The sequence below is a fragment of the Mustela erminea genome, chromosome 10, assembly GCF_009829155.1.
Source record: "Mustela erminea isolate mMusErm1 chromosome 10, mMusErm1.Pri, whole genome shotgun sequence".
NCBI lineage: Eukaryota > Metazoa > Chordata > Mammalia > Carnivora > Mustelidae > Mustela > Mustela erminea.
This window is the reverse complement of record NC_045623.1, coordinates 38,964,892-38,980,220: the sequence shown is the minus strand read 5'-3', so window position 1 is coordinate 38,980,220 and position 15,329 is coordinate 38,964,892. Positions and strand designations below refer to the sequence as shown.

Below are 15,329 nucleotides of genomic sequence, written 5' to 3'. Positions count from 1 at the left end.
TACCTTACTACATTATACTATAGTATTCCACTCAAGAAATGTTTGAAACTGTGATGTTTTTCTTAACATCTTTTAATGGCATTCCTATGTCCAGTCTTTACTGTCCTAATTAGGAGAGCAATCTATTAAGAAGTAATTCACTTTTAGGTGTAATGGTAATACACCCTAGAGTTTAGGAATTTATTAAAACAAAGTTTATCCTGCAAATAACTCATGAGTAGGAACTAGTATCATCAGCTTCCTCCTGACCTTGAAAGGATAAAAAAAAGTCTGCAACTTCCCTACAGTCTTTCAAATAAATGTATGGCATAAATTTTTGTGAGATGAGTTGGTAAGAAAATGCACAAAACTTAACCCCTTCTTAATAACAATGGGAAATTGTCATTTATCTTAGGTATTCAAAATAAATTAATACATAGCCTATTTAATACCAGCAATTAACCAAAAAACTTTTATACTAAGTATTTTATTGTATGCTGCTGCCAGTGTATATAAAACAATTACCCTTATGAAATAGAAATTTATGAGAATTCAGAGAGGTAGATGTTAAGGACTGACAAAAGTAAAAGTTTATATAGTATGGCACGTGTTACAGGGATAAGCTTTTTGTACAGGCTTCAAATTTAGTTCTCCTTTGAATAGTCACTGGTTCATGAAAAGTGGTCTAGAAAACCTGAAATAGAAAAGAAAAGAGTGAATTAGGGTAAAGTACCAAAGCACAATAGTTTCTTCTGAAAAGTAATACATTTTCTATTACTTTAAGGACATTTGTTTACATGTCAGCTTATAAAGTGCTTTCAATTAAACTAAGCCTGTCTTATTTTTTAAAAGATTTATTAGAGAGTGAGCACTGGTGTGTGTGTGGCCATTGGAGAGAATATCCAAGTGACTCTGACTTCGGGCTTGATCTCAGGACCCATGAGATCAGAATGACTGAGCTACCCAGATGCCCCAAACTAAGCCTGGTTTGTTTTGTTTTGTTTTGTCTGTTTTTTACAGATTTTATTTATTTACTTGACAGACAGAGATTACAAGGCAGAGAGGCAGGAAGAGAGAGAGGTGGAGGCAGGTTCCCTGCCAAGCAGAGAGCCTGATATAGGGCTCGATTCCAGGACCCTGGGATCATGACCTGAGCTGAAGGCAGAGGCTTAACCCACTGAGCCACCCAGGCGTGCCTTGTTTGTTTTGTTAAAGGCAGACCCATCTCAAGGTTTCTAGGGGGGAAATGATAAAACAGGAGATTTCTGTGGTATATAAAATGTAACTTCCTCTTAATTTTCATAACCACCCTAAAGTACAAATCACTTCTGGTTTATAAATAACGGACTTTTAAAGATTAACTTGCCAAGATCACTCCCAAAGATACTCTATGTCCTAATTTTTAAAAAGTTAACATAAAACTCTCAAATTCAGAAAAATCTGAACATCCCTAGAAAATGAGCAGTTGGCAATGATGAGAGGAGTCTGGCTATATCTACTAAGGAAAGATGCAGTCTCACTTCCATTTACCTAGATAAACCTATACATAAAAGAGAAACACGTACACAGGTACTGACTGTAGTGGTGCTTTAATAGCAAGGAACCAGAAATAGCTTAAATGTAACTCAGTAAGGGAATAGATAAATAAACCAGGATTGATACATATTGTTGAATACTCTATAGCAGGTAAAACAATTTACATGGATCAACACAAATCTCAAAAACAAAATAGTAGTTATTCCTTAAAAGAGAGTAACATCTATATGGAAGGGAAGAAAAAGTTTATCTTTTTTAAAATTTCTTTTTGATACATGGTTCTACTTGAAAATTTCTGATATTTTAAAACAAAAATGTTCAAGAAGCTTAAACAGAATCAGTGGTGAAAAAACAAAATGTTTAGCTTCAGTTAACATCTGAATTAGGGCAAATTTTAAAAACTACATAGGCAGAAAATAAGGAACAGCCTGAGAACTGTTTAGCAAGAGCTCAACAAAAGAGCATTCTCAAGGTTCAGGTGGAAAGCCTGCTCCTAGTTATGAAGTGTTACTAAATTTTAATTGTCATCCTTTATTGAATAATTTTCCTTTTTTTTTTTTTGCTTTTTTTAAAGATTTTATTTGAGAGAGAGAGAGCATAAGCCAGGGGAGGAGAGCAGAGGGAGAAGGACAGGCCAACTACTCTTGGGCCTCCCACAAAGCTGAGTTCATGACCTGGGCCAAGATCAAGAGTCAAAAGTTTCCAAATGAGCCACCCAGGCATCCCTAAATAATTTTATTTTTAGAAATTTATCTGAAAGAGTTAAACTACACATAGGAGGACCAAGATACTTGCCTCAATGTAGCTTCAAGCTTGGAAACCTCAACATTTATGATGTTTAAGTTATAATACAACAACTGAAAATCTCATTTACAAAGAATTTTTTTTTTTTATTTAAGATATTTATTTATTTGACAGAGAGAAATCACAAGTAGGCAGAGTGGCAGGCAGAGAGAGAGAGAGAGAGGACGAAGCAGGCTCCCCGCCAAGCAGAGAGCCCGATGTGGGACTCGATCCCAGAACCCTGAGATCATGACCTGAGCCGAAGGCCACTGAGCCACCCAGGCGCCCCTACAAAGAATTTTTAATGCAAATAATGAAATAAGAAAATTCAAGTGGTTTTTAAAAACAGAATAAAAACCGTACATACTATGATCCTCAGTGTTTGTAAACCAGCCCATAAATATTTCTTCCTCTTAAAATCTAATCTATTATAATATATTCTATTATGATCTATTATAATATTAACAGTGATTGTGTGATCATGGTAATTTCTATAATTCTTGTACTCTACCTATTGCTAAATTAGCTACACTATCTTAATTTAAATTATAAAAGCTATATATTTTTAAAAGATGTGAAAATAAAGACTGAATGTAGATTCTTTGCATCCAGGCCATTTCACTAAGGGCCACCCAGGACCAGCAGCATCCATATAACCTGGGAGTCTGTAAGAAATACTTCACCCCTAGAATTCAGACCTATTGAGAACCTGCATGTGAACAAGGGGATTTGCAGATAGTGAGGTTTAAGCAGAAATACTATTACATCCAAATGTCCTTTTCCTGGACTAAGGTGTTTCAAATCATATCTACAAACTTATTTTATTATACTGCCAGGATTAGTAGCAATTATTTTACTTTGAAACTTGGGTTCCTATCCTAGCTATTTTTATAACTTTGAGCAAGTCATTTAAACACCCATCTGTAGACTTTTGTAAAACGAAACTGTTAAGACCCAGATAAGAAGCCAGGCTTAACAGTATTTTATATCAAATGAAAACAAACCACTTTGTAAAGTAAATACAAAGGGAAAAGAGGTTAAAAAAAGAATATTTTATAAGCCATAAAAATATGAAATTTCCAAAAACTGCCATGAAGAATTAATATTGCTAGAGGCAACGAACTATTAGTTATTCAAAATGAATGTGTTAAGCTGTTAATAAGAATTACTTCCTCATGGAAAACCTGATACTCAAAGGTGGTTTCTGGTGTTTCAAAATCTTAACCAATTTAACCATTTTATTTACTGGAAACATGCTGCCTTCCTGGACAGTACCAAATCTACAAAGCTTAATGAGGGAGGGCACAATTCTGTAACATGGTATTTTAAGAAGCAGCTTCCTGAACTTTGAGGAGTTAGAATGTTTGTAAAGGGTGTGTGCCACACAGTCTTTTTTTCTTTTTTTAAAGCACTTCTTTAAAATTGCTTCTCATAGGTCAGTACTAGTGAGTAAATCTGTGACTAAAGTACCATGTATTTATAAAAGGCAGCACCCTTGCATTACATTTTAAATTCTCCACAGCATGTTTTTTGGTCACATCTCCCTTGGTTAACATTATACATTTTTGCACACACTGACATTTGATCTGGAAAGTAAAGATTGATACATAGACACATGCCTTAAACCGGCAAATTCTTTAGTTTCTTAATCTTATGAAATCATATCCACTGCCTACCACCATGAACTCATACACTTCATTTCCCTCCTTTTATCTTTACTTAACAAGAATAAAGAGTAAAATCTGTTATTCCCCACTACAAATGTTGACACCATGTCAGTTTATTCAACCATCTCTTGATTATCTCTTGCATTCCCAACTCCTAATTCTTTGCTATGCTGCACTATAGCTGGGTTCTATTAGAGGAATGACATCAGAATTAATCCAAATCAGTTGGTAGTATTTAAAAATCCCCATAAACACTGCAGATTTTTTTTAAAAAACTCTAAATATTTAGGGAAACTTACCATCCCAAAGATTCATTTTACTACAAAAAGGAACAGACTTTCTGGGGTCTGAATGGGTTCGTACTTGAAGACACACCAGTTAGCAGGGGGTCGTGCTGGGCATTCTGCAGACAGAATTGTTTCAGATCTGCAGCTGCCTGGGAAACCTGCAAAAGACCAAAGGAGAGAGGGTAGTGGGAAGAGCTGATAAGGTTTTAATGAAGGTTTTTTCAAATCCCTGAAATACCTGCAATAAACACTTTTTTATTTTAAAAAGATTTTGATCCAGCCAGGCACCCATGTAAACATTTTACTAGGTCAAAAGAAGATACATACTAAATGAAGGTCAACAGTCGTATATATATTGAGCTCATACTCAAAACACTACATGTACAGAGAATTAGTTTATAGTAGGTTTTCTTTTGCTTGCTTATTAAAAGCATCAAATGATCTAAGTATATGTGTAAAATAAAACCTATCTTTCTAGTTTATTAATAAACTTCAGAGGTATTCCACCTTCAGGCTACTCAACACGTTGCTTTTTATTAAAAACAGTACGTTCGATAAAAAAATGTGTTAAAGTTCTAGCCAACCGTTACTTTGTCTTGAAAGCAATATTATTGGAAAAATGCTACCGTGAACATTATGTTCTAAATCTGAACCATTCCGTTCACTGTTTTGGTATTATGTACCATCTGCTGTTTGAGGTTACAAAACTGTGACAGCTTTCTGCTTAGTGTCATGAGACTGAAAGGCTGATAGCAAACTTCGAATTATTTTAATAACTTCACTAGCAGCGCCTGTCTTTAAAAGCAAGGTATTTACTTTTAACTATTTTAACTATTTTCATACACATATGCAATGCCACTCAAATGGGACTTAAGTATCACTTAAACGTCTACTATTTGTATATATCCTCATAAGGTGATATAGGATACCAAAACAAAGAACTGAATGGTTCAGATGTAGAACAAGAATAACTAAAAGATGCCCCAAATGAATATAATATCCTCAGTCTTGAGGTTTCAGGAAGAAGGGAAAAATAATCATTTTAGTTTCAACTGTCCCCAAGGAGGGTGAGAGCAGGTGTCCAGTTCAGCTGGGCATTTGCCTTTGAAAGGGAGGTGAGAGCATCACACTTCTCTATAAGAAGAAATCCTGCAGATTACTGCTGTAGCCCAGACATCTACCTAGTAAAAAGATACATGATCCTGAGATGAATCTCAAATCTGAAACCTCGCTGTATGTTTGGCCTATCCAATAGTCCAGAGTTCTAATGAGTTCCATAGGTTTATTTAGCAACTGTGTAAAGTAGTATGTAAATACCTGGTACCAAGTGCTACAAAAAATGGCCACCCTGTTTACCCACCAAAAGAAGGTATAGCTAAAGTGGGGGGTATGCATGATATCTTCTGCACAATCTTAAAACTTGGTTTCATTCAAGTTAACTAGCAGTAAGGATAAAGTATCTATTAACTTTCTGCCTAAAGGGGAGGCAGGCTCCAACTTAACTAATTCCCTTTCACAAACTTCTCAAGCGCTAGTATGAACCAAATATACTCTAGGCACTGAGAATACCAAGAACAGCCAGGTCCTTGTTATGGAGGTGACAGACAGTTCAGAGGAAAACACAGACAAGGAACTCTTTGGTAAAGAGTGGTTAGATCGTGCCTTAAGGGAAGGAGTCTCTGGGGAGGTGACATTTAAACTGAGATCTCAATGACAAGACAAACAGCCAGGTAAATAAATATGTGAGAAACCAATCAGAATTCCAAGCAGTGAGGAGAACTAAGACAAAGGCTCTAAAAGTCAAACAAGCTGCCAGCCCTGAAAGCATTATAATATTCACCATCCAGGATGTTGAAACCCTATAATCCTGGCAGAATTATTAGTGCCCTCTTTCACTCTCAGAAGTGTCCTGGGTTGGCTATACAATGTATGGTCACACTACATATGGTAGGATTTGTCAAGCGTTTGTGAAAATTTCTATCAAGAGTACTCAAAGGTTTAACAATAAACTGTGCTAAAGATCACCCAAAAAAGCATCTAGCACAGAGTCATAGATAAAATAGGTACAGAAAATAAAATCAAACTAACTATTACAACAGATTTAAAGAAAAGCTCACTGAAAGTTCCACAGCAGGATTCACTCCCTTCTTTGCTACAGCCCCTTGCAGATGAACTAGAACTCTAAAACCAAATCACCTATGGTGGCATTAAGGCTCCTGAGCAGAAGCCTCCTGAAGAACTGAAGTATAGGAAGCAGGCATCACTCTACAGAGAGTTACTGGAGAAGCTGGGTTTTTCATAGTGAAACCCTCATAGTACTCTGAGGGCTTCCATTTCACTTTGAGACAAGGACTAAGTACCCCTACTGAACACTTAACTTCCTTCAACCAGTCCCCCTTTTTATGCCCCACCCCACAATTTTTCTTTCCTGAGCCACTCCAACTATGATAAAGGCACACCTGAATGATAATGTAAAGGTTAAACTTTTGATTTCGATTTCAGAGTTAAATCCAGCCAAGACTGACCATAAACCACAGGGATGAGTAAAGTAATCTGGATATGAGAGAAATGGATTCCAAACAGCAACGGAGTCTACAGCAATTAAGCCCAGGATGGGAGGGGAATCCCACACGAAAACTGATGGGAATTTCCCTTCCGTCCTGAGGTGACCACAACTGAGTATGCTAGGTCCCTGACATTTCTATTTAAGGAAATAGGTAAATGGGAGGCAGCTTACTCCACAGAACACTTCAGAGAGAAGTAAACACTAGCCTCTAGTACATAATCAAGTCATCTTGGAAATTGGCTATTTCTTTCAACGGAGTGCATGATTTATATTCTTCTGTTTCTTAATTACAAGGAGTGTTTCACTTGTAAGCTGACCTCCTCCCGAAAGAGGCCAATCTACTGATTTTAAAAATCAGGAGAAACTTTGGAATAGCATTTCAACGTCAGGTTATCCTACCAACACACACAAAAGGTTTCTTTTTCCCCAAAGTAAATCCCTAAGGACAGTGTCACCCAGACGGCAAAACAAGTAAAACTTGTCCACCCTAATCAGTAAGATATGCAAACTAGCAGATACTCCCAAGGTCAGATCACAGCAAACTGTGCCAAATAGGTATGAAATGCACGCTTTGTACGAGGCTGTACAGGGCACCAGTGGTAACTGGGGCACTGGGGACGTTTTGAAAACAAACGTGCTTCTTTAACCTAAAGTTTGCGTTTGCAAAAATTCGTTTTCAAGTCTGTGTTTGATGGGTAAGAAGAGCGGGAGGTAAGAATCTAGTATTAAAAGTAGAGGGTCTGGGAGCGTTCTAACTTGAAAACAGATTCTGTTCTAAATTAAAAATCAGATAAAACTGTCCAGTGAAAAGAAAGGGTGGAGTCTGGTAAGCTAACGACTGGAAGGGTGCGGACGGCGCTCGGAGGAGCAGCTGTTGCCCAAGCCAGCCACCGAGTCACTGCAGAGGGAGGGAGAGAGAAGGGCGACCGGAATGCGGAAAGCCGCCTTTCAGCCCCGGGACCAGCCGCCTTGGAAAGCCCTGGCCGCGGAAGGGCGCACTGAGCAAACCCCGAAGCCACGGCGCCAACCCGCGCCGCCACTTCTCTAAAGTTGGCCGCTCCCGGATCCTCGCCGCCGAGCGCGCGCCCTCCCCAAGCGAAGCGGGAGCAGGACTCCAGCGCCGCGGATCCCAGCCACCTCGGCCTCCCGATCCTACCCTCCGCCTCCGCCCTCCCCTCCCCCTCGGCCGCCCGCCCCCGCTCACCTTCACGCGGTTGAGCCCGGCTTCCAGCCGGAGCTGTTGAACCACTTTCTTCATAGCGGCAACGCTGGAGGAACCAGACATGGCGCTCTCAGGAGCGGGGCAGATTTTCGTGCGTGCGTGGGTCTGTCCGTTCGTGGGTCCGCGGGGCCAGACGGTGGGGCAGCGCGGCGGGGGGCGGGGCTCGGAACTTTGTCTCTTAAGTTTCCGGTTCTTTGCCCAGCGGCTCCACCCGCGGCGCGCATGCGCGTTCCTCCTCCGCGTTAGGTTCCAGCGCCTCACCCTCTGGGGGAGCCGAGTCTGAGCGAGGGTGGAAGGGAGCGAGAAGGGGCGGAGCGGACAGTGGGCAAGTAGCTAAGGGACCCGAGCGCGAGTGGACGCCCGTTTTCTCCTTCCTCTCCGAGAGGCCAACTTAGGAGAGGTAAAAAGAAAAGTTTGTTATTAGCCGCCGATACCCGAGGGGGAACCCTGAAGAGGACTGGTGAGGGAAGTCAGGTGCTTGAGGGAGTTTATAAAAGTGTGGTGGCGGGGTGACAAGGAGGTTCTAGCTTTGCTGACGGCGTTGGTGGCAGAGGTTGAGGGAAGAGAAGGTCCCAGTCAGGGTATGTGGGAGCCAAAAGTACCGGGTGCGACTCACTGACACCCTGTCTCCTTGGAGACGTGTCTCTAAGGGACTCGAGTTTGTTCAACGGGCGGCGGGTCTTACAGCCTCCTCTCGGCGGTCAGACCACTGAGGCGGAGAGCGGGCACGGAGGTTCCTGTAACTGACCTGTGGGAGCCGGGAGCAGGGGTGCTGGTTTGCTAGGGAAAAGCGCTTTTCGAGATTTGGCTTCTTTCGCCTCTTACCTCTTGGTTTTCTCGAAGAGGTGAACAAGCCAGGGTACTTGATGAAGATGACAACCATCTCCTCTTGTTATCCGTTTCATTTGGGGATTAACGCTTATTATACCTTGACAAAACATTTTTGTGTTTGGGGAAAGTTTGTTCTACGTTTCAGTTGTATCTCATCACCTGCTGCCTGAAACTGACCTTCAGAGGAGTTCCTGGAGAGAGAAACAGTGGGATCTAATCAAGCAAAATAGGCTCAACCAAAGTGTGTTTCACCCATGGAAACAGATTTATTATGGCACAGCACCTAGGACAAGTGTTTCCTATTCAGCAACTCAAGTACATCAACAAATACCCTGATGTTTTCAATAAATGTGAATAATTTCATCACTAAGACATTACACATTTTTTGTATGGTGAGAAAATCCACATATAATTTACCCCAATTGAAAAATAAAACCCAGCTTCTTTACTAAACAGTTTAAATCGTTTTACAAAAATGTACAATGTGCTTTAGTATATGAATTCATGCGATAGATGTAATCACTAGGTTTATAAACCAAGGTTTAAATTCTGGCACTACCATTTACCTTGGTAATCCCAGGCGAGCCACTTTAATTTCGCTGAGCCTCTGTTTCCTCTTTTTTTTTTCCCCTTAAGATTTTATGTATTTATTTGACAGAAAAAGCACAAGCAGGGGGAACGGTAGGGAGAGGGAGAATCAGGGTCCCCAGTGAGCAAGGAGCTGGATGTGGGGCTCTATCCCCGGATCCCTAGGGATCTGCCATCTGAGCTAAAGGCAGATGCTTAAATGACTAAGCCATCCAGGTACCCATGCCTCATTTCATAATTAAATAATAAAGCTTTCCAGAATTTTCTTAAATTGACAATTCTATTCATTATGTTGTGCTCACAAGTATAGCTACCACCTCTCACTATACAGTACCATTGACTGTATTCCATGCTGTACCTTTCAGCTCAGAGAATTATTCATTCCATAACTGGAAACTTACCTCCCACTTCTCTTCACCCATTGTGCCTGTCCTCCCAACCTGCCTCCCTCTGGCCACCATAAGTTTGTTCTCTAAAATTGTGGGTCTGTTTCTGGTTTTGTTTATTCCTTTGTTTTTTAGATTTCACATATAAGGAAAATCATACTGTATTTGCCATTCTTGGATTTATTTCACCTAGCATAATCTCCTCTAAGTCCATCCATGTTGAAAAGGGCAAGATCTCATTCTTTTTCATGGCTGAGTAATATACCATTATTCTACATATTCTTTATATGTAATATTCTATATATTCTACATATTACTACATAGTAATATTCTACATATTCTTTTATAGTCGTCTATTGGTGGACACTTGGCTCCTTCCATACCTTGGCTATTGTAAATAATGCAGTAAACATAGGGGTGCATGGGGGTGCCTGGGTGGCTCAGTTGGTTAAAAGTCTATCTTTGGCACAGGTCATGATCTCAGGGCCCTGAGATGGAGCCCCACATCAGACTCCCTGCTCAGGGAGAGCCTGCTTCTTTTCCCTCTGCCCCCCCCCCTTCACATGGATGTGCTTGCTCGCTAGCTCTCTCAAATAAGTAAATAAAATCTTTAAAAAAAAAAAAACACAAGGGTCCATATCTTTTCAAATTAGTTTTTTGTGTTTGTTTTCTTTGGGTAATATGAAGTAGCAGAATTACTAGATTGTAGGTATTTCTATTTTTTTTATATTCTATTTTTAATTTTTGAAGAAACTTCATGCTGTTTTCAACAATGGCTGCACCAGTTTTTATTCCCACCAGTAGTGCATGAGAATTTCTTTTCTCTGTATCCTTGCCAACACTTGTTATTTCATGTCTTTCTGAAACTAGCCATTCTGAGAGTTATGAAGTACTATCTCCTTGCTGTTTTGATTTCCCTAATGATTAGTGATGTTGAGCATCTTTTCATATGTCTATTAGCCATTTGTGCATCTTTGGAAAAATTCCTGTTCAGGTTCTCTGCCCAATTTTTTTTAAAGATTTTATTTATTTGAGAAAGAATGTGAGCAGAGGGAGAGAGAATTTTTTTTAAGGTTTTATTCATGTGAGAGACAGGGAGAAGCAGGCTCCCCTTTGAGCCAGCCAGGAGCCCTATGTGGGGCTCCATCCCAGGACCTAGAGATCATGACCTGAGCTGAAGGAGATGTCCAACCATCTGAGCCATCCAGGCACCCCAGGGTGAGAGAATCTTAAGCAGACCTAACATCCAGTGGGGCTCAATCAGAGGACCCGGAAATCATGACCTGAGCTGAAATCAAGTGTCGGACACTTAACTGACTGAGTCACCCAGGCACCACTCCTCTGCTCATTTTTTTTTTTTAAAGATTTTATTTATTTATTTGTCAGAGAGAGAGAGAGAGAGCAAGAGTGAGCACAGGCAGAGTGGCAGGCAGAGTCAGAGGGAGAAGCAGGCTCCCTGCGGAGCAAGGAGCCCAATGTGGGACTCGATCCCAGGACGCTGGGATCATGACCTGAGCCGAAGGCAGCTGCTTAACCAACTGAGCCACCCAGGCGTCCCCCTTTGCTCATTTTTTATATCAGATTGTTTATTATTACTGAAGTGTAATTAGCATAAAATATTATATTCATTTCAGGTGTATAACATGATTCAGCAGTTGCATATATTAGTGCTAACCACAGTAAGTGTACTCGCCATCTATCAGCAATGTTCTTACAATATTTTTTTTAATTTATTTATTTAACAGAAAGAGAGATCACAAGTAGGCAGAGAGGCAAGGAGAGACAGAGGGGTAAATACACCTCCCTGTCGTCCTCTGGCAATCATCAGTTCTTTGTATTTCAGCATCTGTTTTTTTGTTCATTCATTTGTTTTTTAAGATTCCGCCTATAAGTGAAATTATTTGGTGTTTGTCTTTCTGTATCTGACTTATTTCACTTAGCTTAATACCCTCTAGCTCTATCCATATTGTTGCAAAGGGCAAGATCTCATTCATTATCACTGAGTAATATTCCATTGTATGTATATATACCACATCTTCATTCATCTATCAGTGGACTCAGGTTGCTTCCATATTTTGATTATTATAAATAATGCTGCAATAAACATAGTGGTGCATACCTCTTTTTGAATCAGTGTTTTCGTTTTGTGTAAATTATCTAGTAGTGGAATTACTGGATCATGTGGTGTTTCTGTTTCTAATTTTTGAGGAACCTGCTTAGTGTTTTCCACAGTCGCTGCACCCACTTGACTTACCACCACCAGTGCATGGGGGATTCTTTTTCTTCACATCCTCACCAACACTTGTTTCTTGTCTCTTTGATTCCAATCATTCTGACACGTGTAAAGTGGTATCTCATTGTGGTTTCAATTTGCATTTCCTTCGTGATTAGTGATGCTGAGTGTTTTTTCATGTGTCTGCTGCCTTTATATGCCTTCTTTGGAAAAACCCGTCTACTCAGCTCCTCTACCCATTGTTCAGTTGGATTACTTGTGGTTTTGGTGTAGATTGTGTAAGTTCTTTATGTATTTCGCATATTAACCTCTTATCAGATATATCATTTGCAAAAATCTCACATTCAGTAGATTGCCTTTTTGTCGATGGTTTCCTTCACTGTGCAAAAGATTTTTATTTTGATGTAAGCCTAATAGTTTATTTTTTTTCTTTTCTTTTTTTTTTTTAAGATTTTATTTATTTATTTGACAGACAGAGATCACAAGTAGGCAGAGAGAGAGGAAGAAGCAGGTTCCCCGCTGAGCAAAGAGACCAATGCGGAGCTCGATCCCAGGACCCTGAGATCATGACCTGAGCTGAAGGCAGAAGCTTTAACCCACTGAGCCACCCAGGCACCCTTATTTTTCCTTTTATTTCCCTTACTTGAGGAGCCATATTTAGAAGAACGTTGCTAAGGATGATGTCAGAGAGTTTACTGCCTATGTTTTCTTAAGGTCTCATATTTTGATATTTTAAGTTTATTTTTGTGTATGGGTTGAGACAGTGGTCTGGTTTCTTTTTCTTTCTTTCTTTCTTTCTTGGTAACTGTCCCATTTTCCCAGCACCATTTGTTGAAGAGACTATCTTTTCTCCCATTGTATATGCTTGCCTCCTTTGTTGTAGATTAATTGACCATATAAGCATGGTTTTATTTCTGGACTCTGTTCTGTTTCATTGATCTTTATGTCTCTTTTTGTGCCAATACCATACTATTTTGATTACTACAGCTTTGCAGAATATCTGGAAATCTGTGGTTGTGATCCCTCCAGCTTTGTTCTTTTCTCTCAAGATTGCTTTGGCTATTTCAGATCTCTTATGGTTCCCTACAAATTTCAGTATTATTTGTTCTAGCTTTTTGTTGGTGTTTTGATAGGGAATGCATTGAATTTGTAGATTGTTTTGGGTAGGTACTATGGACATTTTAATAATATTATATTCTTCCATGAGCATGCAATGTCTTTCCCTTTGTGTTATCAATGTCATGTCTTTCATCAGTGTTTTATAGTTTACAGAGTATGGGTCTTTCATCTCCTGGTTAAGTTTATTTCTAGGTATTTTATTCTTTTTGGTGCAATTGTGAATGGAACTGTTCTCTTAATCTCTTCTTCTGCTACTTCATTATTAGTGTATATAAATACAATGGATTTTGTTTATTAATATTGTATCCTGCACCTTTACTGAATTCATTTATCAGTTCTAGCAGTTTTTTAATGGAGTCTTTAAGGGTTTTTTTATGTATATTACCATGTCAGATCTATATAGTGACAGTTTAAGTTCTTCCTTACCAGTTTGGATGAATTTTATTTATTTTTCTTTCTGATTACTGCAGCCTGGACTTCCAGTGCTGTGTGGAATAAAAGCAATGAAAGTGGGCATTCTTCTCTTGTAATTGAGAGTAGAGGGAAAGCTCTAAGTTTCTCACCATTGAGTATGATGGTAGCTGTGGCTTTTTCATATGTGGCCTTATTATGTTGAGGTTATCTCCCTAAACGTATAATATTGGGAGTTTTTATCATGGATGGATGTTATATTTTCTCAAACGCCTTTTCTGCATCTATCAAAATGATCATATGGTTTTTATGCTTTCTCAGTGTGACTTCTTATGGTGATTGCTTTGTGCATATTGGAGCACACTTGTATCCCTAGAATAAATCCTGCTTGATGGTGGCAAATAATTTTTTATTTTAAATTTTTATTGTTGAAATTTGTTTGCTAACATCTTGTAAAAGATTTTTGCATCTATTTGTGTCAGAGAGAAAGGACTGTGTTTTTTTCTTTTTTTGTGTTGTCTTTGTCTGATTTTGGTATCAGGTTAATGCTGGCCTGGTTGAATGCTTTTGGAAGTTTTCCTTCATCTTATCTATTTGACAAAGTTTGAGAAGAGTAGGTATTAACTATTCTTTAAATGTTTGGTAAATTCACCTGTGAATCCACCTTTTTGATTACTTGTTTGTTAGGACCTTTTTGATTACTGATTGAATAAATAAATAAATAGTAATCAGTCCAGAGTTTTTCTTTTTTATCCAATCTTGGCATACTCTGTGTTTCTATGAATTTATTTCTTCTAGGTTGTCCAATTTGATGCCATATAATTTCTCATAGTAGTCTTTTATAATCCTTTATATTTCTCTGATGAAGAAATATATCTCATTTCTGATATTATTAAGTCCTCTCGCCTTTTTTCTTGATGAATCTGGATAACAGTTCATTAATTTTGTTTATCTTTTCAAGGATCCACTCTTAGTTACATTGATTTTTTTTTTAGCCTCTATTTCACTTATTTCCACTCTGATTTGATTTCCTTTCTTCCTTACTTCCTTTAGGTATAAGATTAGATTGTTTGAAATTTTTCTTATTTCTTGTGTAAGACCTATACCTCTGTAAACTTTCTTCTTAGAACTGCATTTGTTGCATCCAAAAAATTTTGATCCATTGTATTTCCATTTTCATTTGTCTCCTGGTTTTTTGATTTCTTATTTGATTTCTTTATTGGTTACTGGTTGTTTAGTAACATGTTTTCAAATCTCCACATGATTGTATTTTTCCCAGTATTTTTATTTTTTATGTATTTTGTAATTTATAGTTTTGTACTGTTGTGATCAGAAAAGATGCTTGATTTTTATGTCAGTCTTCTTAAATTTATTGAAGCTTGTTTTGTGGCCTAAAGTGATCAATCCTAGAGAATGTTCCATGTGCACTTGAAAAGAATGTATATTCTTCTGTTTTTGAATGGAGTGTTCTCTATACCTGTTAAGTTCATCTGGTATAATGTCACTCAAAGCCAGTTTCCTTCTTGATGGAAGGAATGGTCTATCCATTGATGTAAGTGTGATGTTAAAGTCCCCTACTATTAATTGTATTACTGTTAATTTCTCCCTTCATGTCTGTTCCTATTTCTCTTACGTATTTAGGTGTTCCTATATTAGGTACACAAATATTTACAATTCTTACATCCTTTCCTTGGATTGATTACTTTATCATTACATAATGT

The 15,329-nt window shown here is 38.6% G+C and overlaps 2 protein-coding genes across 5 annotated transcripts in view; one reads left to right on the top strand and one right to left on the bottom strand.

Annotated features, from left to right (window-relative positions):
• Positions 1-450: 450 nt before the first annotated feature.
• GNG5 (G protein subunit gamma 5) lies at positions 451-8,224 on the bottom strand. Its single transcript, XM_032361316.1, has 3 exons — positions 8,023-8,224; positions 4,265-4,410; positions 451-673 (listed from the first exon to the last, which is right to left on the bottom strand). Exons 1-2 carry the CDS (start codon positions 8,101-8,103, stop codon positions 4,285-4,287), a joined length of 207 nt encoding a protein of 68 aa, XP_032217207.1. The 5' UTR covers positions 8,104-8,224; the 3' UTR covers positions 451-673; positions 4,265-4,284.
• A 4-nt stretch (positions 8,225-8,228) lies between these two features.
• SPATA1 (spermatogenesis associated 1) overlaps positions 8,229-15,329 on the top strand; it is a 53,471-nt gene continuing 46,370 nt past the window's right edge. Inside the window, exons 1-2 of one of the 4 annotated variants that reach the window (XM_032361309.1) lie at positions 8,233-8,440; positions 9,017-9,263. In XM_032361309.1, the coding sequence (XP_032217200.1) occupies positions 9,207-9,263 (57 nt within the window). In that variant the 5' untranslated portion in view covers positions 8,233-8,440; positions 9,017-9,206. Of the gene's footprint in view, positions 8,441-9,016; positions 9,264-15,329 lie in introns of all 4 variants that reach the window. The other 3 variants (XM_032361308.1, XM_032361307.1, XM_032361306.1) reach the window with 3 other exon arrangements.